Source organism: Musca autumnalis, unplaced genomic scaffold (genome assembly GCF_047663935.1).
Source record: "Musca autumnalis isolate F117 unplaced genomic scaffold, ASM4766393v1 scaffold_5, whole genome shotgun sequence".
NCBI classification, from domain to species: Eukaryota; Metazoa; Arthropoda; class Insecta; order Diptera; family Muscidae; genus Musca; species Musca autumnalis.
In genome coordinates this window covers 18,197,440-18,224,615 of record NW_027412088.1, presented here as the reverse complement: position 1 = coordinate 18,224,615, position 27,176 = coordinate 18,197,440, and the positions used below count along the sequence as shown (strand labels likewise).

The 27,176-nt window shown below is 36.2% G+C and overlaps 1 protein-coding gene across 2 annotated transcripts in view; it reads left to right on the top strand.

Annotated features, from left to right (window-relative positions):
• The first annotated feature begins 14,230 nt into the window (after positions 1-14,230).
• The window catches only part of GLS (glutaminase), a 59,165-nt gene continuing 46,219 nt past the window's right edge, over positions 14,231-27,176 (top strand). The window contains exon 1 of one of the 2 annotated variants that reach the window (XM_073956547.1): positions 14,231-15,040. In XM_073956547.1, the coding sequence (XP_073812648.1) occupies positions 14,729-15,040 (312 nt within the window). In that variant the 5' untranslated portion in view covers positions 14,231-14,728. The remainder of the gene's footprint in view (positions 15,041-27,176) is intronic. The other variant, XM_073956546.1, reaches the window with a different exon arrangement.

The following is a 27,176-nucleotide window of genomic DNA, read 5'->3' as shown; positions in this document are numbered from 1 at the left end:
CCGAGTCCATAATTATATTTTTTTGTTTTGTTATAAACGATTAGCAAGTTTTAAAAACGCACGCACGTGTTTTTATTTACAATTTTTTGACATTTCTTTTTCTCATTCTTCGTTATTGTTTACATTGTGCAGCCAGCGTTACCATATTTTCAGTCTATTTTGCGAAAGCGTTTGCGTTTGTGATACAGAGTACCAAATTGTACTCTTAACGCATTTAACTTTCGCATCGCATTTGCTTTCGCATCGCAATACAGAGTAACCCCCCAGGACACATAGGTATTACGGGAAACGAAGTAGCAAACTCCTTAGCAAAACATGCCAGCGAGCTACCTACAGTAAGTCTAGACAATGCCAAGCCTTTAAAGTCGTCGCGTATAGAACTAAAAGATTGGACAAATAATGCTCATGTATCCCTATGGAATAACCAGGAAAAGGGAAAAAACTACAAAAATCCTATGGGGAAACCTAGACCAGGACAAAACAAGTGACCTCCTAGTGATGAGTAAAAAGGATATCAGTAGACTGATTGGTGTCCTTACAGGGCATCTAGGACTACAAGCGCATCTGCACATGATAGGCTGTGCAGAGAATAGTGAATGCAAGGCATGTGTCGAGGACAGCGAAACCTTGGAACACTATCTCTGCCACTGCCAGGCTTTCACAAACTTGAGAACTCAACTAATGGGAAACGATATAATTAAAGGACTCGAACATATGAAGGACATCGGGTTCAAAAACTTGAGGGACTACATCAATGGGACGGAACTTCTAAACTAATAAAATTTTTTAAACAACAACAACAACTTCCAGGACACATAAAATTAGAGCGCACAACAGACCTCTTCTGGCTTAAGTGTATGCCCTTTCTTTTAAGGACATGTGGTGATATTGAATCACCCCTCTTCTCAACCTAACCTAAATCACCCGAAAAGTTGCAACATTGCAGCCGGTATAAGTGAATTGTGGGCAACGGTAAAGGGAAGATAGGACCTCAGTCACGTTTGGCAACGTTACGTTGACTGAACCGAAGAAGGTGGTTCCGCTACGGAAGCCAGGCAAGGATGTGAGTTTGCAACGTTGGATAATCAATTACAAGTGTGGTCGCCAGTCGTACGTGGAATTCTGGAACAAGAAGGACGGGGTCAGTAGGGTGAAACAGGGAGTTCCCCAAAGTCTCCGGAACTGTTTAACCTATACATCTCCTGAATTCCGCCCCCTCCAGACGACATTGAGATCGTAACGTATGCCGATGATAGTACGATCTTGACGTCTGGTACTTTCCCTTATGTCATTTGTGAAAGGCTGAATTCCAATTTGAGTGATCTTACCACCTTTTTCCACGCGAGGAATATGCAAGTATCCGCCACTAAATTTACGGCCACTCTGTTCACCACATGGACGACAGAGTTAAATGTTGTTGTTGTAGCAGCATGAAACCTACGTAGAAGGATAGGTTTGATGGTGGGTTGGCAGCCGCTGGCCGAAACACTATGGTTTCGGTACAATGCGGTACGTAAGAACCCGCTGCTGTGGGATTGAGTTAGTTGAGATTGAGTTAAATGTCATGGTCGATGGTAGCAGAATTCCGACCACAAACTACTCCAAAATTCTAGGGGCCACATTCGACAGCATGTTCATTCAGCCCGCCCACGCCACAGCTATTCATGACAAGCTGAGATGTAGGAACAAGGTCCTCAAGTTCCTAGCCGGCAGCATTAGGGGTGCAGAATAAGAAACCTTGTTGACCACATATAACGCGATAGGTCGGATGGTAAGCTATGCGACACCGGTTTGGTCCGCTAATTTAAGTGGAACGCGATGGAAAAATATGCAAACCTGTCAGAATGCCGCACTAAGAACTGCAACAAATTGTCTTCTCATGTGTCCAGTGGACCATCTACATGAGGAGACAATGATTTTTCCGGGACAGCAATAAATGGCATGCTTTCGTTGCAGTACTTGCACCGAGAAAGGCATCCTAATCAACATATGGTGGATATGGATATGGTGTCAATTCCCAGACATGTCAGGAGGAATATTCATGATCTGCAACGTTACAAGGGAGAACCTCTAGATCAACAAGCCCATCAGGTTTAAATAGCAAGCAGTTACATCGGAGAACATCTTTCATCTGTAGGAGCGGTTTGGTCCGCGAATTTAAGTGCAACGCGATGGAAACCGTGTCGGTGGGGCCTTTGAGGTCCGGGAGTCTTTCCCTGCCGCAGAAAACTTAGGTGTCCGCAAGGGGTTCGGACGCGCCGGGACTTCCGGATTTTCGGACTTGGCTGGCTTCGGAGAAGTCAAACCAGTCATTGGGCTGGACTACCTCCGGGTCATGCCGCGGAATCCGTTCGATTGGAAGCGGAAGCTTCTCAATGCGAGGGTAATTCCTTTCAATACGCCTCAAAAAGCGAAGCTTCAGCCTTATCTCCTGGATTCCGGCTGAGAGACATCTCCTGGAGACTTGTGTACAAATCAAGTTTACTGCTCTTTTGTAGCCATGCATATCTTTTCTTTCCCGGACCTTACTACTCTTGATGGAGGAGGAGGTGAGAGAATTTTCAGTCTCATCACCAATAGCCTCATCCACCAAGGCGTCCTGCCTGGGAAGAACTGGTCTGTCGGTAGCGGACGACATATCATCCCTTGGGGGAGTTACTCCCTTCTCGTCCGGGTTAGCACTCCCCGAAGCAACCGAGGGGACATCTCTATGTTCATCTGAGATGGGATGTCCGTAGTGTCCATCTCGTCATTAGACAGGGGGATATTCCCTCAGTTGTTTATGGGAGAACTTTCCCGACTAAGATGTAGGGACGCACTTTCCCTCAGGAGGTCGAGCAATTTTCTGCTCTGCGTCTTAATTGAGTCGCTAACTCTGTTCAGGGTCGGTGTGGAACAGTCGTCCCCGCCCAAATTTGTGTTAATTGCACCGGGTGCAGCAGTGTCCGTGGTCATAGCAGGGGTCATTATCAAGGGGGTTTGGTTTTTGTTTTTTTTAATAATCATCCATAGAGAGATTTTTGACTGAGGGAACTGAGGGCGATCATGGCATAGCCCTCCACTACAACTAAGCCTGCTACTCGTTGAGGCACCCAGGTATCAACGAGGCTCCATTATAATACAGTCGGATCCCTGACTGCAAACCTGAAACACCGATGGGCACGTGATCGCTTATTTTGGTAGGAGATCAGTAACCAAAAATTATGTTGGTTTGCGACATGAAGAATGGATAACCTTTGATCAGTCACAACCCCCCAATTCAACACACAGAGAAATTGAATGAGTAAATTGTGGCGTCAAGCCCCCGCATCGCGCCAAGATTGTTATCCCCAGCCTATTATCAAACTGCAACTGCCCGGTATCTTGAATTAGACTTTTCTTGGACTTTCTTCTCAGAAACCTTTTTTTGTGCAAAGTTTATTTTGGTTCTTATTAATGTATGTCCCGCTCTCGCTGTTCAAATCCTGGAGGAGTTCTCCATCTTCCAGTTATGGGTCTGGAGGCCTCTATTCTGCTTCCGTATCCCTTTCAACACCTCTGCGGCATTCGAGTCAATCGTTGTGGCTGCAGCTCTGCATATGATTTTGGCTGTGGAGATCGCGGCGAGCTTACAGCAATCCCAATGAGCATCAGAGCCATTTATTGTCTTCCTGTCATCCACATCGTCAGAAGTTATAACCTTCGCCATACGACTTTCCACCAGCAACCAATGATCCTCACTGATTCTGCCCTCATTATCGGACTTATCTACTATGGTTACCAGAGTATCAGCTTGGGCGATCATCCTCGCAGATCTAAATGACGGATTTCCGTTCGCTTCTCTCGTGCCGGGGTTGGCTTAGGGTAGCTCACGCGCACAGACGGAGGTGTAGATGAAGGTGACGTGGAAACTCAGCTTTGTTTGCCGGTTGTCAATGACGGCTCGTTGATCGTCAGAAGGTGGCTTGTGGAACCTGCCTCCTACATTGTCGTCTGAAGGTGTCTCCGGCTCCTCGCGATGGTGGCGAATAATAACTCATCGGTGCTCGGGAAGGTGCTTTAAGAAGGTAACTTGAGAAACTTGCCTTCTTCGTCGTGTCTTGGGGTATTCCAGGTTCCTTGTGATGGTTGCTAATAACAACTCACATGTGCTCGTGGTGTTTTACGAAAGTGGCTTAAGAAAACTCTAATTTTTCTGATTTCACAGTCGTGCTGACTTTCTCTGTCGCACACTTTCGGATCCCTCTTGGAGGTTCGTCCTTTGTTTAGGATCACCAGACGTCAGTTGTAACGCAACCTCATGGAGCCGACCATACTTGCTTCTTGTTTACAAGTCCATGTACGCAAGTTGATGCTACTTGTTTACCCAAAAGTCAAATCACACCAGTTGTTGTTTACATCCATGCCTATGGATGCCTACTTATAAGCCCGCGCTTGCTGTTAGATTTTGTTTACGTTCTTTTAGCTGTTAGGACGGTCGGTGCAAATGCTGGCGTCGCTACCAGGAAAACTGTAAGCTGTTTTTCCATCTAAGTCCCGGTCAAAACTTGAGCAATATCATTAAGAAAATTTCATGAAATTATGCGCCCCTAGATCGAGTGACGTAGGGGATGGAAGATACCAAGGAACGGTCCTGACCGGCTTTAAAGTGGCAAAGCCCAGGATTTATCTTGCTCCCTCTTTCATTTTAAGTGGACACTCACCTCCCCGTGGTGTCACCTGAGGAACTGCCTTTAACACCCGTTAAAGGTAGTGAGCTAACATGTGCCGCGCGCTCACCCATAAGAACGTTAAAAATTTGGGTTTGGGCGTCGGGTTAGTAACCCTCCCCTAGAAAAAACAGCCTACTGTGAAAAACTAAAAAAAACAAACCCCTCTAAAGTTGACGAACCCCGCAAACGTTTTAAGGACCATGATCTGCGAATCTGCATCTGGAATGTTCGCACTCTTTATAGAGAAGGTGCAGTTTTCGCATTGGCAGATGTACTTGAAAAGTACAAGGCCGACATTACGGCCATACAGGAAATACGATGGAACGGGAAAGGCGTCACAACAACACCTAAAGGTGACGCACTGTATTATAGCTGCCATGACACAAAGCATGAGTTTGGTTGCGGATTTGTAGTTGGTCGGAGGTTAAAACATCTGGTCTCCAGCTTCACCCCCAGTGAATGAAAGACTCGCTGCAATTCGATTAAAAGCAAAATTCTTCAACATTAGCTTTATTTGAGCTCATGCTCTCACTGAAGACAAGGACGAACAGACCAAAGATATATATTACGAGCGTTTAGAAGAAACTTATGACCGTTGCCCTGACTTTAAAATTATACTATGCGATTTTAATGCCAAAATTGTAAAGGAGAATATCTTTGGCCCAACAGTCGGGAAATTCAGTCTCCACAGTGAAACATCTGACAATGGTATGAGGCTGATAGACTTTGCAGCTGCAAGAAACGTGGTAGTTAGCAGTACCAGATTTAAGCATATCCATATTCATAAGGGCACCTGGCTGTCGCCAGATCAAAGAACAAGAAATCAAAATGATCATGTTATGATAGATGGAAGACATTCATCCAGCGTGTTGGATGTACGATCGTTCCGAGGTGCAAACATAGACTCGGACCACTACTTTGTTGCAGCAAAGGTACGTACCAGATTAAACGTAGCAAACAAAGTGCGAACAGACACAACACAAAAGTTAGACATCGGTAAGCTGCAATCACAACAGATAGCCACAGCATATTCCACTCAACTAGTCCAATTGCTTAATCAAAGCACTCCTCGTCCCGATAACATATCAGGACAATGGCAAAACATTGTCCACTTCATGCAAACAGCCGCAAAATCAGTACTTGGTACCAGAGAGCTCCACCAAGGAATCCATGGTATGATCAGGAGTATCGTGCTGCTACCGAAGAGAAAAATGCGGCATATTGGGCTACTTTACAATCAGTAGCAACGCGTAGCGCACGAGAGAGATATCGGAAGAAAAGGAGAGAAGAGAAACGTCTTTTCCGCAGGAAAAAGAGAGAGATTGAAAAGAGGGAGTGTGAAAAAATCGAGATGTACAGGAGCCAAAATGAAGTCCGAAAATTCTACCAAAGAGTTGAAACATCAAACTGATGGCTTTGGAACTGGCACATCCTCCTGTAGAGACCAGCAAGGTAATCTGGTAACTGATGCAGATAGTGTGCTAAGGATATGGAAAGAGCATTTTTCCAAACTGTTGGTATCCAATAGTAGCGAAATCGACGAAGATACCACAGATCCAATCCCAGAAGATGGTATTGAATGTATACCACCCGGCCAAGATGAGGTAAAGACAGCAATAAACCGGCTGAAGACTAATAAGGCAGCAGGAGCTGATGTCCTACCAGCCGAGCTGTTTAAACCAGGAGGCGACACGCTGATAAGGTGTATGCATCAGCTAGTTAGCTCCATCTGGAAGAGAGAACTCTTAACCGATGATTGAAATCTGAGCATCCTGTGTCCCGTCCATAAGAAAAAAGATAAGACTTTATGCTCCAACTATAGGGGCATAAGCCTTCTCCCTATCGCCTACAAGATAGTGTCAGGGATATTGTGCGAACGACTAAAGTAGGGATAGGTAAGTGAAAGCAATAATCGAATTTTCGACTTTTCGATTTTGGTCTGAAACTAAAAATGCGATTTTTCGGTCTTGCGATTATTTCAATTGTCTTAAAACTCGACTTTCGAGTTTTTAATAACTGCAGAAAATCGATTATAATCGACTATTCGTCGATTTTCGAGTTTTCTTTTGAAACTGTAAAACCGCCAAGTCCACAATCTATGGGCAAACTCGATAATCGATCACAAGATAATCGATTATGCGATTTTCCCTTCAGACAAAAGTCGACTACGATTTTTAGATTTTTGACTGCAAAAAGTCGATTAATCGATTAACCGAAAGTCGACTTACCTATCCCTAGACTAAAGCCCATGGTCAATGAAATAATTGGACCATACCAATGCGACTTTAGACCTGGCAAGTCCAAAATTGACCAGATATTTACCCTGCGGCAAGTCCTAAAGAAGACCCAAGAGATGCAGATCGACACCTACCACCTTTTTGTCGATTATAAAGCAGCCTTCGACAGCTCACTACGTTCAAAAGTATTCCAGGTCATGGCTGAATTTGGTATTCCTGCAAAGCTCATTCGGCTTTGTTAAATGACTCTAACTGACACAAGATCTTCAGTTAAAATAGGAAAGAACCTCTCCGAAGAGTTTTGTAACAAAAGAGGTTTCAGGCAAGGAGACAGCCTTTCGTGTGATCTTTTCAACATCCTGCTAGAAAAGGTTATACAAGAGGCAAACGTCAAAAGAAGTGGCACAATCTACACCTACCAATTTACATCTACATGTTACTTGCTTATGCTGATGATATAGACATCATGGGACGATCAGTAAAATACAGTCAACCAAAAAAGTCTACATACACCCTATAAATCTCGAGTTTTAAGGGTAAGGAAGCATTTTTATGAAAATCCAGGTACATAGTTCTATTTCATATCCCTAATAAACAATATTGCATACAACAAAAATATATTCCATAATACGAATAACGGTAAATTCTATAAAAATTAAAAAATTAATAGGGAAAAAGTGTACATACACCCAATGAAATATTAAGATTACCGTAAAATTTATGGAATAAGCAATACAAATTTTACATTTTTTTGCTTTATCGAATGTCTCTGGTTGTCTATGATATATTTTAGACAAAATAGGAACATATTTGTGCTCTAATTGACGTTATTTAAGGTCAGACTTCGCGTATAGCTCGTTAAGGCCGACCCTTGCAGATTTCTTTGAGTTTTTCAGTCTGGTAGTTTATGAAATCCCAGGAAATACAGTGGGACTAATTATTTTAAGATCCTAGAACGCTTTGAAGCTGTTCTTATGGATAATATAGGTTCCTGAGCTTCGCTAAATATGCGAATTCCTGAGTTTTTCATAAATTTTATAGTTTTCACAGCATTCCAAGGGTCAAATTACACGCAAGAACCTTGGAATTACCTTGTAATACATTTTTGGACCTTAACTCAATCAGTAATGTACAACATTATTCTACAAACCCGCTCCTAATGTTTCCAAAGCATCAAAATAAAAGCACCACCAAGGAATGCATGAAATTTGTATGAAATTTACACTGTTAAATAGTATGCTCTCGTATTATGATCGTTAGGGTCACTTGAAGCGCTATGAATGTCGGAAACTTTTACATTGCTGATTCAATGGATGCTCGAGGATTGTACCGGACCTAATTACAAGGTAATTCGAAGGCTTCTGCATGTAATTTGCCCCTTGGAATGTTGTAAAAACTATAAAATTTATGAGAAATCTCAGGAATTCGTATATTTAGCGAAGTTCAGGAACATATAATGTTTACAAGGACAACTTCAAAGCGCTCTAGGATCTCAAAATTATCAGTCCCACTGTATTTTCAGGGGTTTTTATAAAGTAACAACCTCAAAAACTCAAAGAAATCTGCAAGGGTCCGCTTTAACAACTTATACGCGAAGTCTGACCTTAAATAACGGCAATTAATCCACAAATATGTTCCTATTTTGACTAAAATATGTCATAGACAACCAAAGACATTCGATAAAGCAGTAAAATGTAAAATTTGTATTGCTTCTTCCATAAATTTTACGGTAATCTCTATATTTCATTGGGTGTATGTACACTTTTTCCCTATTAATTTTTTAATTTTTATTGAATTTACCGTTATTCGTATTATGGAATATATTTTTGATGTATGTAATATTGTTTATTAGGGATCTGAGATAGAACTATGTACTTGGATTTTCATAAAACTGCTTCCTTACCCTTAAAACCCGAGATTTATAGGGTGTATGTAGACTTTTTTGGTTGACTGTATGTAACCGATAACTTTATGAAGGTCGAAGGAGAATCTGCTAAAGTGGGTCTGGTGGTAAACGGAGAGAAGACCAAGTTGACGGTGTCGACGCGCAATGCATCCATTGAGATCGGACTAGGAATAGGTAAGTCGACTTTCGGTTAATCGACTTTTTGCAGTCAAAAATCTAAAAATCGTAGTCTACTTTTGTCTGGAGGGAAAATCGCATAATCGATTATCTTGTGATCGATTTTCGAGTTTGCCCTTAGATTGTGGACTTGGCGGTTTTACAGTTTCAAAAGAAAACTCGAAAATCGACGAATAGTCCATTATAATCGATTTTCTGCGGTTATGAAACAGTCGAAAGTCGAGTTTTAAGACAACTGAAATAATCGCATATATAGTTTTAGACCAAAATCGAAAAGTCGAAAAATCGAGCATTGCTTTCCATTACCTATCCCTAGATCGGACCAACTGTTGAAGTTGGTTCCTATAATTTTGAGGTAGTAAAAGACTTCGTATATCTCGGCACCGCCGTAAACACAACAAACGACATCAGTTGTGAAATAAAAAGAAGAATTAAGTAAGCAGTTTAAAAACAAAGCCACATCTCGTCAAACAAAAATAACCCTTTACAAAACACTGATGCTACCTGTGCTGATGTATGGTTCCGAAGCCTGGGTACTTGCGCAAGCAGACATGGCAGTGCTTGGTGTGTTTGAGAGAAAAATTCTTCGAAAGATCTACGGACCAATCAGCGTTGACGGTGAATATCGACGTCGTATGAACCACGAGCTGTATCTGCTATACAACGACATCGATATAGTTAAACGTATCGAGATGCAGCGATTGCATTGGCTAGGCCATATAATAAGAATGAGCGATGATGAACCCGCTATAAAGGCTTATAAATTCGAGCCACATGGCGGTGCACGCAGAATTGGCAGGCCAAAGAATAGATGGCGCAAATAAGTGGATGAAGAGATGACAAGGTGCGGGAACAAGAAAACACAAACAATTCGTTAAATTCAAAAAGCAATATGGATATACAGTCGAAATCGCTTATAACATCGGTCAAGGGACCGACGGAATTGCTCGCTATAACCGATATGTCGTTATAAGCGATAGGGCTATAAAGGGCCCCAGAGATTTTGGACTTTTGGATGTCGTCGTTATAACCGATATGATGTTATAAACGACGACGTTATAAGCGATTTCGACTGTATATAATTCACGTATATGTAAACAAATTTCATATACTCTGAGAGATCCCAAATTTTGTAGCCGGAAACGAGACCCGACTTCCAGCGTCACGAACTTGGAACAATATTAGACCGCTCCCTTATAGGCAAGCTTTCTTCTGACGCCTTACCACCTTTGATGTGGAATGACCGCAGTGTCCATCTCATGTGGCTTTCAATTTTATGCTGGGCAATGTTTTCTTGCAAAAATATTTGCACAAATATATTTTCCTTTAAATTCGTTTCCAAATTCTATTTTCAAAAATCAACAAATTGTTTTGATTTTTGCCGTGACCATGAACTGTAGAAAATGCAAAATTTGTTTCAAATACCTTGTTCCAAATATCATACGTACAATCATCTGTATATATGTATGTATGTACATAAAAAATTCATTTGTAAATAAATAGAAAACAAGCCCCCCTTCTGATGAATTTATAAAACACGATATTTCATCAATTTCGGTACTAGAAGAGCAGATGTTCTAATTGTTTTGTTTTTAGATGTGTATGTAATACATACACACACATGGCACGGTGCTTTTGAAACAATTTTAAATGGAAACTACAGTGTTCATAGATGAGAAAAATAAAAAAAATCGCCGGAGCGCTTTTTAAATAAATCGCGATTTAAGTTGACATTTTTAGGGGTTGTTTAGGTTTTCACAATTTTGCTTAAAAACCGCAAGTCCTATCAAAATGGGACTAAAGAAAATGTTGTAGCTATGAAAATTCTCTACAAGATCGACCTTTATGGTATTTTTGTAGTTTTTACCATTTTTGAGATATAGAAGTTCTCTACAAGATCGACCTTTATGGTATTTTTGTAGTTTTTACCATTTTTGAGATATAGAAGTTCAAATTGGGACAATGCACTGACTGTATCGCCCTCTTATAAAACAATGTCATGAAGGGTGCGCCTTAACTAACTTTTGATGAAAACCGCTTACACAGGGAAAGTTTTTGTGAATTCTGAAACAACAGTGTTCATAGATGAGAAAAATCGAAAAACGAGAAAAAATCGGTGTAGGGATTTTCAAATAAATCGCGGTCAAAATCCACATTTTTAGGTGTTTTTTAGGTTTTCACGATTTTGCTTGGAAACAGCAAGTCCAATCGAAATGGAGCTACAGAAAATGTTGTAGCTGTGAAAATTCTCTAGAGGATTGACGTTTATCATTTGTTCCCAGCCTGTACCAGTTTTGAGATAAAGAAGCTCAGTTTACATTTTTAGGTTTTTTTTTTTGTTAGGGTTTCGCGATTTTGCTTGAATACGGTCAGTTTTATCGATATGGGTCCTGAGAAAATCTTAAAGCTGTGAAAATTCTCTACAAGACTGGCTTAAGTAACTTATCCTAAGTTGTAAAATTTTTTTAGATATTGGGAATTTGCAGTCATGACATTGTTTTATAAGGGGGCGATACAGAATTTAATTGAATTTGAATTGGTAGCAATTTGAACTTCTATATCTCAAAAACGGTAAAACCGACGAGAATACCATAATGGCCAATCTTGTAGAGAATTTTCATAGCTACAACATTTTCTTTAGTCCCATTTTGATAGGACTTGCGGTTTCGAAGCAAAATCGTGAAAACATAAAGAACCCCTAAAAATGCCAACTTAAATCGCGATTTATTTAAAAAGCGCTCCGGCAATTTTTATACCCTCAGCCTTTAGGCTAAAGAGGGTATTTACACTTTGATACGATCAAAAATGTGCCTCATCGAAATAATGGTTTTAGACCCCAAGTATGTTTGTACGATATCCGTTTCAGACAATTTTGAGTAGATCTAGCAATGTCCGTCCGTCTGTCTGTCTGTCTGTCTGGCAGGCTGGTGCGCATGATAACTCTCGAACGGATTAATCGATTCGGTTCAAATTTTGGGTATCGAAATATTTTGTCCACATTCGATTTAAGTTCGAAGATGGGCCATATAGGCCCACTCCTTCATGTACCTCCCTCACAAATGTTCAAAAATTGTCGCAAAACTTTTGCGCACGATAACTCTCGAAGGGAATAACCGATTTGGTCCATACATTGCACATCGTGTAATTTCTACCAAACTTAGATGAGGTTCCAATATGGACTCAATCGGTCTACTCCTTCGGGTACCTCCCACACAAAATTTCGGAAAAGTTCAGTTTAGGACCTGGTATCGAATCGCTTTGATTTTTGTTTACGCAAGTTGTATTCGCTGCCCCCCATACGACGGTACAAGTTTCATCAGGGGCAAATCCATACTTCCTGAGAAAATAGCCTGAAAGTTACAAAAAACCCTATGACACCGTGTGTAGTGGTTGGAGATAACTCTCGACCGAATCTGCCGATTCAGTCCAAAATTTGGCTTTAGTAACATCTTGCCCAAACATAGTTTAAATTTGAAGATAAGCCATATCGGTCCACTTCTTCGGCTACCTCCCCCGCAAAAGTTCAAAAATGTTCGGAAAAATTGTTAGTACGGTAACTCATGAAGGTTGTGGCCGAATTGGTCTATACTTTACACATCCTAATATATCTACCAGATATAGATCAGGATCAAATATTGACTATATTTGTCCACTCCATCCGGTACCTCCCACAAAAAATTTCGGACCTGATATCGAATCACTTTGACTTTTGTTGAAGCAACTTGCATTCGTTGCCTCAATTACGATGGTAAAAGTTTTTTAGGGGCAAGTCCATACTTCTTGAGCAAACAGCCCGAAGTGTGTAAAAACACCCTATGGCACCATATGTAGCGGCTTGAGATTCACTTCCATAACGGTCAATTTCGATCCATTCCTTTTAGTATCTCCTCCGCAAAACTTTTGGTCTTTAATTAATTGTTAAAACCCCCTAAATACATACGTATTTTGCGAAAAATGTTCCAATATACACAGGCTGAGGGTACATCGGCAAAGCCGACTGATACTTTTTTACTTTTTGAGATATAGAAGTTCAGATCAATCATTCAGATTTTTTTCCCAGGTCTTCAAGATTTTGCTTGAAAACCGCACGACCTATCGGAATGGGAATAAAGAAAATGTTGTAGCTGTGAAAATTCTCTACAAGATTGTCTTTCGTATCTTTTCCTAGGTTGTACCATTTTTGAGGTATATAAGTTTAAGTTGGGAAATTGCAGTCATGAAACTGTTTTATAAGGAGACGATACAGTCAGTGCATTGTCCCAATTTGAACTTCTATATCTCAAAAACGGTAAAAACTACGAAGATATCATAAGAGCCAATCTTGTAGAGAATTTTCATGGCTACAAGATTTTCTTTAGTCCTATTTCGATAGGACTTGCCGTTTCCAAGCAAAAACGTGAAAACCTAAAAAACCCTTAAAAAATGTAGTTTAGAACCGCGATTTATTTGAAAAGCGCTCCGGCGTTTTTTTTTTGTTTTTTTTTTTATTTTTCTCATCTATGAACATCGTAGTTTCATAATCCGCAAAAACTTTCCAGGTGTAAGCACCTTCCTTTTAAATTTGTTTCAAGAGCACCGTGACTGTTTTATACGAAGACAGTGCATTGTCCCAATTTGAACTTCTACATCTCAAAAACGGTAAAACCGACGAGAATACCATAATGGTCAATCATGTAGAGAATTTTCATAGCTACAACATTTTCTTTAGTCCCATTTTGATAGGACTTGCGGTTTCTAGGAAAAATCGTGAAAACTTAAACAACTCCTAAAAATTCCAACTTAAATCGCGATTTATTTAAAAAGCGCTCCGGCGATTTTTTTTTGATTTTTCTTATCTATAAACATTGTAGTTTCAAAATCCTCAAAAACTTCCAAGGTGTAAGCACCTTCCATTTAAAATTGTTTCAAGAGCACCGTGATGGTGTATATGTTTGTACTTTTGTACTTTTTTTTTGATATATTATATACTCACATCAACAGATTTTGACAGTAATTTTTGTTAATTTTTTAAGACACATCTTAATCAGTTTCCAACATTGTTGTGCTTTCTCATTATTTTTTTTCGTTCAAAGATTGGGCGCCATGTGCTCTGAGTATGTATAATCGAGAGATAGAGAGTGAGAGAAGAATAAAAGCTTAAGAGCCCACCAAATTAAGGGATTATGTCGTTAGAGAACATAACAACCCCCGAAAAAAATACATTATACGCTCTCTCGTCCAGTTGAAAAAGACCTGAAGAAGAAACAGCTGAAAATTTTTGGGGAGAAAAGTACTGTTAGTTGTTGCTATAATGTTTGCCACTTTGTTATAAATTCAATTGCTCAAAAGCAAACATAGCGCCAAGATAATACCTACCAACAAAACTCGTTAGCTTTGTTGCTTTTGTTGTTGTCATTGGCCTAAAATACCATTTCTTTTACTCTTAAGAGCTTCGTTTGCTACCTTTGGTTTCAGTAGCCTGTGAGTAATCATCCAATACATACGTTTGCGATTAAGAAAAATAAAGTAGCGAAAAGAAGCTCCACAGAAGAAGAAAAAAAAAACTGAAAACGAAAGCCGCATTAATAAACGGAATTGTGTGGAATTGTATTAAAAAAAAAAAAAGAAAAAAGACTAATACAGAATTTTTTAATTTCAAATTTTATTTTAAATAAAAACAACAAAACATATTCTATTTATTGGAACATTTTTCTTCTTCGGTTTGTGTTGGAAAAATAATGTTTAAAAGTTCTTCGTCATTGTCAATTAAACAATTGTGGTTGTTGGGCAGCAGCTCTCTGAATAAGCCTAAAGTTACCAATTTTAATGGCAGCTTGTCAAATAAACGCTTTAAAGCAACTGCTTTAAATTTAGCTGAAAATTTGGACGATTCGAAAGCGAATAGTGCAGCCACTAGTGTAGAAACTGCTGATAATCATGTTCCAATTGTATCAACAACAACAACAACAGCAGCAGTTGATGCTAGTATAGATTTACGTAAAAAATTTGGCCATACCGGAAAATTGCTACAGGATAAAATAAAAGCTGAGGTAAGTGGAATGCAAAAAAAAAATTAAGAATAATTTTTTATGTTTACTGGAAGTTATTTGCTTTCCCCAATGAAAAGAAAAAAGCTTTTATGCTGTTGATTTGACGTAAATCAGTTGTACTAAGTGGGTAGCGGCGGGTAGCTGTGGGTGTTTATACCCTACTGTGTGTATAAATTGTGTGTGTGTGGTATCTACTTAATGCCACATTTTGTTGTTGTGTTCTTGATTTTTTTTTCGGGGGAGTTATTGATTTTGTTACTTTTTTGCATAGTCACCCTGTGACTATGACACAATCATTACTTCCCGAAAATACCTTTTGAAATTTCACAATGATTATCGAATTCAAAGGAAACGGAAATAGTAATCCAGAAGCAAAAGGAAGAAATACTGTGTGTGTTCCTGTATATAAAAACTTGTAAAACTGTTCAAAATTTATAAATGAAAATATTTATTATAAAATATGTCTGTTCCAGAACTTCAAGAATCCACTAATATTTTTGTTTCGATATCACAACCCTGTCTTTACACATGACAGGACAGTTGAGTTCATGTATTCATTGTCAAAAACCCAAAACTCGTGTGGAGTAGGCGTCCCGAAAGCTGCAAAAATTATTGTAAAATTATGAATGACAAGTAAAAAAGTGTCAGTCGGCTTTGCCGACAGATATATGTATACCCTCAGCCAATGTGAAGCGAAACGTTTACCTCCGGACAAATCGAATGTATTTAAGGTCTCTTGAGAATTTTGTGGACCTTTTGGACATTTGAACTTGCCGACAAAAATGTGGATTAGGAATTAACTGAACTAAGACACAAATGTTGAACTTTTGTAGGGCAGGTACCCATAGGGAGGACCGATATGAGCATTTTAGAATTTAAACTAAATTTTGATAAAATATTAGGAGATCCAAAGTTTAGACCAAATTGGTTGCCCCATTCACGACCTAGCATTTTAGTGACATTTTTTAAATTTTGGGGAGAAGTACCGAAAGTTGTGGACCGGTATTGCCCATGAAACTAAGTTCGGATATAATATGACGAAGACCAAATGTTGGACCAAATCGGTTGAACAGTTCGAGAGTTATCGTGTTCTCCGACCGCCACATATGGTGACATAGGGGTTTTTTACACCTTTCGGGCTGTTTTCCCAAGAAATATGGACTTGCCCCTGAAAAAAACTTTTATCGTCGTAATGGAGGCAGCGAATGCAAATCGCTTCAACAAAAATCAAAGTGATTCGAGAGCAGGTCTTAAAGTGAAGTTATCCGAAATTTTGTGTGAGAGATACCAGAAGGAGTAGACAAATATAGTCCACATTCGAACCTGATCTATATCTGGTAGATATGTTAGGATGTGCAAAGTATGGATTACATCAGTCACTCCCTTCAAGAGTTATCGCGCGCAAAATTTTTCCGAACATTTTTGAAGTTTTGTGGGGGACGTACCTGAAGGAATAGCCCATCTTCGAATTTAAACTTTGTTTTGATAAAATATTATGAAGGCCAAATTTTGGACCCAATCGACAGATCCGTTCGAGAGTTATCTTGCGCTCCAACCAATACACAAGGTGTCATAGGGGCTTTTTGCACCTTTCCGGCCATTTTCTCAGGTAGTATGGACTTGCTCCTTATGAAACTTGTACCGTCGTATGGGGGGAAGTGAATACAAGTTGTTGCAACAAAAATCAAAGCGATTTGAGAACAGGTCCTAAACTGAACTTCTCCGAAATTTTGTGTGGGAGGTACCCGAAGAAGTGGGCCGATTGAGTTCATATTGGAACCTCATCTAAGTCTGTTAGAAATTTCACGAGTTATCGCGCGCAAAATTTTTCCGAACATTTTTGAAGTTTTGTGGGGGAGGTACCTGAAGGAGTGGACCTCGAATTTAAACTATGTTTGGACAATATATTACTAAGGCCAAATTTTGGACTGAATCGGCAAATCAGTTCGAGAGTTATCTTGCGCTCCAACCACCTCACACGGTGTCATAGGGGTTTTTGCACCTTTCAGGCTATTTTCTCAGGAAGTATGGACTTGCCCCTGATGAAACTTGTACCGTCGTATGGAGGGCAGTGAATAAAAGTCGCTAAAACAAAAATCAAATTGAGAGATGGCCCTAAACTGTAATTTTCCGAAATTTTGTGTACCCGAAGGAGTGGACCGATTGAGTCCATATTGAAACCTTATCTAAGTCTGGTAAACATTTCACGATGGGCAAAGTATGGACCAAATCGGTTACTCCCTTCAAGAGTTATCGTGCGCACAAATTTTCCGAACATTTTCGAACTTTTGTGGGGGAGGTACCGGAAGGAGTGGACCGATATAGCCCATCCTCGAACTTAAACTAAGTTTGGGTAAAATATTACGAAAGCCAAAATTTGAACCGAATCGGTTTATCCGTTCGAGAGTTATCGTGCGCTCCAGCCAGCCAGCCAGACAGACAGACGGACGGACATGCTCAATCGACTCCAAATTGTCTGAAACACATTTCGTCCAAACATACATACTTGGGGTCTAAAACCATTATTTCGATGAGGCACATTTTGCCCGTATGAATGTGTATATACCCTCGTTAGCATAAATGCTGAGGGTACAAAAAAAAAAAAAAAAAAAAACAGCACGGAATATTCCAAAATTTTCATTGCAACAGCAGAATGCAGACGCCTCAATTCGTATTGGGCCGAATTGATGGCACGATACCCAACACATGCTCTGCATGTTAATTGGGACCTCAGTAGTGGGATTCTGTAACTCATTTTTGCAGTTATCGATAATTGTCGGTAAAATTAAAATGCTTATAATTTCGATAATTAACGAAAATTTTCGGTAAGTTAACGATGAATAAAAAGTAGTCGCTAGCCTCTACCGACACAAACAGTGATGCCAACTTTTCTTTATGTTTTTAGTCATATAATTTTACCGATTTTTGTCGGTAACAGCAAAAATGAGTTACAGAATCGCACTACAGGATACATATTTTGTATTTGTTTAATTGCCCAGATAAACCCACTCACCTGTCTCGTACGTCTCAAATGGTCCATATGTTGAGTCCAATATTCGACGACTCGTTCGAGCATTTCGACTGGTAACTGGAGAATGACATGCGTGATGTTTTGCTCCAAGGTCTGAATCGAAACGGATTTGTCATAAACTTGAGACTTGATGTATATCCCCACAGGAAAAAGTCTAACGGTGTGATATCACACGATCTTGGTGGCCAATCGACCGGGCCAAAACGTGAAATTATGTGCTCACTGAAGCGATCTCTTAATAAATCCATTGTTAAAAGGGTTATGTGGGAAGTGGCGCCAGCTTGTTGAAACCAAATACCGCCGAAAACACGAGCTTCAATTTCAGGCATAAAATAGTCGGTTATCACCATTGAAGGTTACGTTCTCATCGGCATCACTTTTGAAGAAATGTGGACCATTGATTCCACTGGCCCACAAACTATACCAAATCGTTTTTTTTTTTTTTTTTTTTGGGAATTGACGTCTCTTTACGTTGCTCTTCGTCTCAAATGCGGCAACTTTGCTTGTTTACATACCCATTAAGCCAGAAATTGGCCTTCCCGCTGAACACATTCCTCACAGAACTTGAATTTTCATAATAAAGTTGGACGAGCTGTAAGGTTTTCCATGACGAAATACCGTGATACGCCTCACACGTGACCTATCAAAAAGTATGTCTACTTGGACACCCCTTTATTTTTTGTGTTATACTGAACATCAATCGTGGTACAATTACAAAGGTAGATGCATCGGCGAAACAATAATGTACCCTTAAAATGTCAACATTTGTTATGGTTTTTTTTAATGAGAATTTAAGTTCGAGCAAATGCATCTACCTTGGTAATTGTGCCATGGTATCAAGGCATTTAATCATGTTTCTTCTGTTAAGTTATCTATTCCGTTGAAAATATTTTTTTTAAAAATCCACGATTTGGTTGAAACCTTAAAAAAATATTTTTTAAAAAATCCACGCTTTTGTTGAAACCTTAAAAAAATATTTTTTAAAAAATCCACGCTTTTGTTGAAACCTTAAAAAAATATTTTTTAAAAAATCCACGCTTTTGTTGAAACCTTAAAAAAATATTTTTTAAAAAATCCACGCTTTTGTTGAAACCTTAAAAAAAATATTTTTTAAAAAATCCACGCTTTTGTTGAAACCTTAAAAAAATATTTTTTAAAAAATCCACGCTTTTGTTGAAACCTTAAAAAAATATTTTTTAAAAAATCCACGCTTTTGTTGGAACCTTGAAACTATTTTTTAAAAATCCACGCTTTTGTTGGAAACTTGAAAATATTTTTTAAAAAATCCACGCTTTTGTTGGAACCTTGAAACTATTTTTTAAAAATCCACGCTTTTGTTGGAAACTTGAAAATATTTTTTAAAAAATCCACGCTTTTGTTGAAACCTTAAAAAAATATTTTTTAAAAAATCCACGCTTTTGTTGAAACCTTAAAAAAATATTTTTTAAAAAATCCACGCTTTTGTTGAAACCTTGAAAATATTTTTTAAAAAATCCACGCTTTTGTTGAAACCTTAAAAAAATATTTTTTAAAAAATCCACGCTTTTGTTGAAACCTTAAAAAAATATTTTTTAAAAAATCCACGCTTTTGTTGGAACCTTGAAACTATTTTTTAAAAATCCACGCTTTTGTTGGAAACTTGAAAATATTTTTTAAAAAATCCACGCTTTTGTTGAAACCTTAAAAAAATATTTTTTAAAAAATCCACGCTTTTGTTGAAACCATGAAAATATTTTTTTAAAAAATCCACGCTTTTCTTGGAAGCTTGAAAATATTTTTTTTAAAAAATCCACGCTTTTCTTGGAAGCTTGAAAATATTTTTTTAAAAAATCCACGCTTTTCTTGGAAGCTTGAAAATATTTTTTTTAAAAAATCCACGCTTTTGTTGGAACCTTGAAAATATTTTTTTAAAAATCCACGCTTTTGTTGGAACCTTGAAAATATTTTTTAAAAAATCCACACTTTTGTTGGAAGCTTGAAAATATTTTTTTTTAAAAATTTACGCTTTTGTGGGAACCTTGAAAATATTTTTTAAAAAAATCCACGCTTTTGTTGGAACCTTGAAAATATTTTTTAAAAAATCCACGCTTTTGTTGGAACCTTGAAAATATGTTTTAACAAATCCACGCTTTTGTGGGAACCTTGAAAATATTTTTTAAAAAAATCCACGCTTTTGTTGGAACCTTGAAAATATTTTTTAAAAAATCCACGCTTTTGTTGGAACCTTGAAAATATGTTTTAAAAAATCCACGCTTTTGTTGCAACCTTGAAAATATTTTTTAAAAAATCCACGCTTTTGTTAGAACCTTGAAAATATTTTTTAAAAAATCCACGCATTTGTTGGAACCTTGAAAATATTTTTTTTAAAAAATCCACGCTTTTGTTGGAACCTTGAAAATATTTTTTTTTAAAAATCCACGCTTTTGTTGGAAGCTTGAACATAATTTTAAAAAAATCCACGCTTTTGTTGGAAGCTTGAAAATATTTTTTTAAAAAATCCAAGCTTTTGTTGGAAGCATGAAAATATTTTTTTAAAAAATCCACGCTTTTGTTGGACCCTTAATTTTAATATTTTTGTCATTTTACTTGATAAATTTTCTTGAGGAATATGGAATGCATTTCGAATTTCAAAAATTGCAAAAGTTAAAAATATTTTTCATTCAAAACGAAAAAAATATTTATATAATTTGTGCATATATGTACATACATACATATGTCCACATATATACAAATATATGAAGATTTCCATTACGTTTTTAGCCATTTCCTTTTCATCATCATTTTTTAAAGATATTTTGTTTTTATTTTTTAATTATATTTTTTTAGTCCAACCGCCCCCATTCCTGACGTTTTTATGACATGACGCATTTGTTCGATTTGACGTCGCAAAAAGCGGTTGTTTTTATGATTCCAGTGTATTTATTCTAATCAAACATAGACATTATGATGTTTATCATTCATTTACCACTGTTCCAGTGCAATATTTTAATGTTATCAACAGGGTTAATTTTCAGTTTTTAATTTGCACGATATCTGCATGAATAAATCACAGAAAAATATTTGAATTGCAAAAAGGAAAAAATGAAATTTCTAGACAACATAATATACATACATATAAAATAAAATTTAATATAAATTCCAATTTCTTTTAAATTTAAAAAAATGACATACTGATGTCCTATTTAACTATAAGATAGATTTTGGCCATAAAACATTAACCAAGATCTTGTTCTGTTTATTTATCATAAAAACAACTACGCCGCAGGGAACCCCTCAAGCTACTTATATATTATTTCTGCACATGTTTGCAATTCTTTTTTGGCCATTCATTAGTATTTCTCTTTTAAGTATTTTTTATTTCTTTTTCTTCTTTTTAAAAACACACTTCAATATTTACCGCTAAAAGAAATGTTGCGTTGTGTGTCTCGTTTGTTGTGTGTCTGAAGTCTGCAAAAATATTGTATTTCACTACATGAAGTTTCGAGAAGTTGACTCATATCATTTTTTTTTCTATAGTCTGTGTTAGCTTCAGACGAACGAAACAATAAAACAACAATTTTGAAATTAGTGTGTTGGCTGTGTAGTTGTAGAGGCGAAGAATGATCGCCACAATAAAAACCAAAAACAAGTCATAAAACACACACGATTCAAACGAAAGCAATGGACTTTGGAACTACGAAAGAAGATGAGATGTGAGATTCAATATTTCAAAATTGATAGATGCTAAAAGGCCAAGTAAATTAATTTAAAATTTAAATCCAGTTTTTGAAATAAGTATCCGTTGGGCTTCCCCTGTTCTCCATTGAAAATTAAAAAAAAAAAATGGCTATATATTAGGATACGAATTGGATATTTGTTCTAAAATGAAAAATATTTAAATGAATATAATTTAAAAAAAAATGTTGAGCAAATTTTTTATTTTTTCAGAATATTTCAGTTAGGTTAAAAGATCGCTAATTATATACATATTTTTGTATATACAAATTAATAAGTCAATTGAAATCACATCCATCTAAAAGTGTAAATATGTATGGAGTTCAAATTTCAATTGTTTACCACCACTGCCCCCTAATAACAATAATAATATTGATATTTAATAAGCATTAATGTGGAAGTGGACATCGCAATATTTTTGATTGATACGAACAGGAAGTCATTTGAAAATAAGTAAACTTTATTTGTTTTTCTATTTTGTATTTATTTTCATATCTGAAAGATATTCGCATACAAAAAAATATGTGAAATACAAACAATCATACGTACATACATATTCTTCTTGTACTCTGGTTATATTTCATTCAATGGCGGCACACATTTGCTGACTATGACAGAAATATGGATTCCATGCAGCAAATTCCGTTAAGCAGCATTTGAGCTTTAATGCGAGATAAAAAATAAATCTGCTAAAAATATAAACAAATTAGTAAACACAATTAACCCCTTAATGAACGAAGTGTCGTTTTTGTGAGAAATATTTTTTAAAATAATGAAACATATTTTTTTAAAAAATTCACGCTTTATGTGGAAGGCGAAAAATATTTTTTAAAAAATCCACGCTTTTGGTGGAAGCTGAAAAATATTTTTTAAAAAATCCACGCTTTTGGTGGAAGCTGAAAACTTTTTTTTAAAAAATCCACGCTTTTGGTGGAAGCTGAAAAATATTTTATTAAAAAATCCACGCTTTTTGTGGAAGCTGAAAAATATTTTTTAAAAAATCCACCCTTTTGGTGGAAGCTGAAAAATATTTTTTAAAAAATCCACGCAATTTGTGGAAGCTGAAAAATATTTTTTTAAAAATCCACGCTGAAAAATATTGTTTAAAAAATCCATGCTGAAAAATATTGTTTAAAAAATCCACGCTTTCGGTGGAACCTCGAAAATAATTTTTAAAAAATCCTCACTTGTGTTGGAAAATATATTTTAAAAAATGCAGGTTTCTGCTGTAACCTCGAAAATGTCTTTTTAAAAATCCACCTCGAAAATAGTTTTTTTTTAAATATTCACGCTTTTGCGGGAACATCGAAAATATTTTTATAAAAATCCACGCTTGCGCGGGAACCTTGAACATCGAAAATATTTTTTAAAAAATTCGCGTTTGTGTGGAAATTTTTGAAAAATCCACGCTTGTGCTGGATCCTCAAAAATAATTTTTAAGAAATCTCGAAAATAATTTTTAAAAAATCCATGCTTGTGTTCGAACCTCGAAAATAATTTTTAAAAAAATCCATGCTTGTGAACCTCGAAAATAATTTTTAAAAAAATCAAAAAATCCACGCTTGTGTTGATACTTTGCAAATATTTTTTTAAAAAATGCAGGCTTCTGCTGGAACCTCGAAAATATTTTTTTAAAAAATCCACGCTTGGTTGGGAAACTCGAAAATATTTTTTTAAAAAATCCACGCTTGGTTGGGAAACTCGAAAATATTTTTTAAAAAACCCACGCTTGGTTGGGAGACTCGGAAATATTTTTTAAAAAATTCGAAAAATCCACGCTTGTGTTGATACTTTGAAAATATTTTTTAAAAATCCACGCTTGGTTGGGAAACTCGAAAATATTTTTTAAAAAAATTCAAAAAATCCACGCTTGTGTTGATACTTTGAAAATATTTTTTTAAAAAATGCAGGCTTCTGCTGGAACCTCGAAAATATTTTTTTAAAAAATCCACGCTTGGTTGGGAAACTCGGAAATATTTTTAAAAAACATTCAAAAAATCCACGCTTGTGTTGATACTTTGAAAATATTTTTTTTAAAAATTCAGGCTTCTGCTGGAACCTCGAAAATATTTTTTAAAAAATCCACGCTTGGTTGGGAGACTCGGAAATATTTTTTAAAAAATTCAAAAAATCCACGCTTGTGTTGATACTTTGAAAATATTTTTTAAAAATCCACGCTTGGTTGGGAAACTCGAAAATATTTTTTAAAAAATTCAAAAAATCCACGCTTGGTTGGGAAACTCGAAAATATTTTTTAAAAAATTCAAAAAATCCACGCTTGGTTGGGAAACTCGAAAATATTTTTTAAAAAATTCAAAAAATCCACGCTTGTGTTGATACTTTGAAAATATTTTTTAAAAATCCACGCTTGGTTGGGAAACTCGAAAATATTTTTTTAAAAAATCCACGCTTGGTTGGGAAACTCGAAAATATTTTTTAAAAAACCCACGCTTGGTTGGGAGACTCGGAAATATTTTTTAAAAAATTCAAAAAATCCACGCTTGTGTTGATACTTTGAAAATATTTTTTAAAAATCCACGCTTGGTTGGGAAACTCGAAAATATTTTTTAAAAAATTCAAAAAATCCACGCTTGTGTTGATACTTTGAAAATATTTTTTTTAAAAAATGCAGGCTTCTGCTGGAAACTCGAAAATATTTTTTTAAAGAATTAAGGCTTCTGCTGGAAACTCGAAAATATTTTTTTGAAGAATTAAGGCTTCTGCTGGAAACTCGAAAATATTTTTTAAAAAATCCACGCTTAGTTGGGAAACTCGAAAATATTTTTTAAAAAATCCACGCTTGGTTGGGAAACTCGAAAATATTTTTTAAAAAATCCACGCTTGGTTGGGAAACTCGAAACTATTTTTTAAAAATTCCACGCTAGGTTGGGAAACTCGAAAATATTTTTTAAAAAATCCACGCTTGGTTGGGAAACTCGAAAATATTTTTTAAAAAATCCACGCTTGGTTGGGAAACTCGAAAATATTTTTTAAAAAATCCACGCTTGGTTGGGAAACTCGAAAATATTTTTTAAAAAATCCACGCTTGGTTGGGATACTCGAAAATATTTTTTAAAAAATCCACGCTTGGTTGGGAAACTCGAAAATATTTTTTAAAAAATCCACGCTTGGTTGGGAAACTCGAAAATATTTTTTAAAAAATCCACGCTTGGTTGGGAAACTCGAAAATATTTTTTAAAAAATCCACGCTTGGTTGGGAAACTCGAAAATATTTTTTAAAAAATCCACGCTTGGTTGGGAAACTCGGAAATATTTTTTAAAAAATCCACGCTTGGTTGGGAAACTCGAAAATATTTTTTAAAAAATCCACGCTTGGTTGGGAAACTCGAAAATATTTTTTAAAAAATCCACGCTTGGTTGGGAAACTCGAAAATATTTTTTAAAAAATCCACGCTTGGTTGGGAAACTCGAAAATATTTTTTAAAAAATCCACGCTTGTGCTGGAACACTGAAAATATTTTTGAAAAAATCCACGTTTGGTTGGGAAACTCAAAAATATTTTTTAAAAAATCCATGGTTGCTTGGGAACCTTGAAAATATTTTTTAAAAAATCCACGCTTGGTTGGGAAACTCGAAAATATTTTTTAAAAAATCCACGCTTGGTTGGGAAACTCGAAAATATTTTTTAAAAAATCCACGCTTGGTTGGGAACCTCAAAAATAATTTTTAAAAAATCCACGCTTGTGTTGGAACCTCAAAAATAATTTTTAAAAAATCCACGCTTGTGTTGGAACCTCAAAAATAATTTTTAAAAAATCCACGCTTGTGTTGGAACCTCAAAAATAATTTTTAAAAAATCCACGCTTGTGTTGGAACCTCAAAAATAATTTTTAAAAAATCCACGCTTGTGTTGGAACCTCAAAAATAATTTTTAAAAAATCCACGCTTGTGTTGGAACCTCAAAAATAATTTTTAAAAAATCCACGCTTGTGTTGGAACCTCAAAAATAATTTTTAAAAAATCCACGCTTGTGTTGGAACCTCAAAAATAATTTTTAAAAAATCCACGCTTGTGTTGGAACCTCAAAAATAATTTTTAAAAAATCCACGCTTGTGTTGGAACCTCAAAAATAATTTTTAAAAAATCCACGCTTGTGTTGGAACCTCAAAAATAATTTTTAAAAAATCCACGCTTGTGTTGGAACCTCAAAAATAATTTTTAAAAAATCCACGCTTGTGTTGGAACCTCAAAAATAATTTTTAAAAAATCCACGCTTGTGTTGGAACCTCAAAAATAATTTTTAAAAAATCCACGCTTGTGTTGGAACCTCAAAAATAATTTTTAAAAAATCCACGCTTGTGTTGGAACCTCAAAAATAATTTTTAAAAAATCCACGCTTGTGTTGGAACCTCAAAAATAATTTTTAAAAAATCCACGCTTGTGTTGGAACCTCAAAAATAATTTTTAAAAAATCCACGCTTGTGTTGGAACCTCAAAAATAATTTTTAAAAAATCCACGCTTGTGTTGGAACCTCAAAAATAATTTTTAAAAAATCCACGCTTGTGTTGGAACCTCAAAAATAATTTTTAAAAAATCCACGCTTGTGTTGGAACCTCAAAAATAATTTTTAAAAAATCCACGCTTGTGTTGGAACCTCAAAAATAATTTTTAAAAAATCCACGCTTGTGTTGGAACCTCAAAAATAATTTTTAAAAAATCCACGCTTGTATTGTAATTTACAAAATATTTTGTAATACATCCAATTGAACCTGAGAACATTTTTTTTTAATCCACACAGGAGCTAGAACCTCAAAAATATTTTTTAAAAAGTCCACGCTTGTCTACAATGTACTAGTTTAAAAATATGTATCTTCACCATTACTGAGGTCTTCAACCGTCATCCAAGTTTGGGTATAGTCCCCAAATTCCTACTTTTGCTAAAATTCGCCATAAATTTTAATAATGACTTTAGTTAATTTTTTATATACATGCAATTTTTTAATTTATCATTCGTTTTGTTCGTTGTTCAAAAATTCATAGACAAAAAAACGAATTTGAATATTAATTGGAAATTAGGCTATTAGGTAAAGAAGCGTTGATCTATGATGATCTTCTCCTCGAGACAGAAGACAAAAACAACTTTTGTCTCGTTCAGCTGTTGTTTTTTTTAAATCATGTGAGGTTGTTAGATGATATTTTTATGGTGAACGCAAAACGTTTTCAAAAAAAAAAATCTATAAATGTATTTAAATATAAATTTATGTACATATTTTTCACATAGAGTTGTCCGTTATGCAAACAAGTCGGATATAAGATATTGACGTATTTTTTGCTGTTGACAATTCTGAAAAAGGTTGTTTTTTAGATCACAAGAATTCTTTGTCTGTTCCAAAAAAAAAAAATACACAAAATGCATGAAATTATGGATG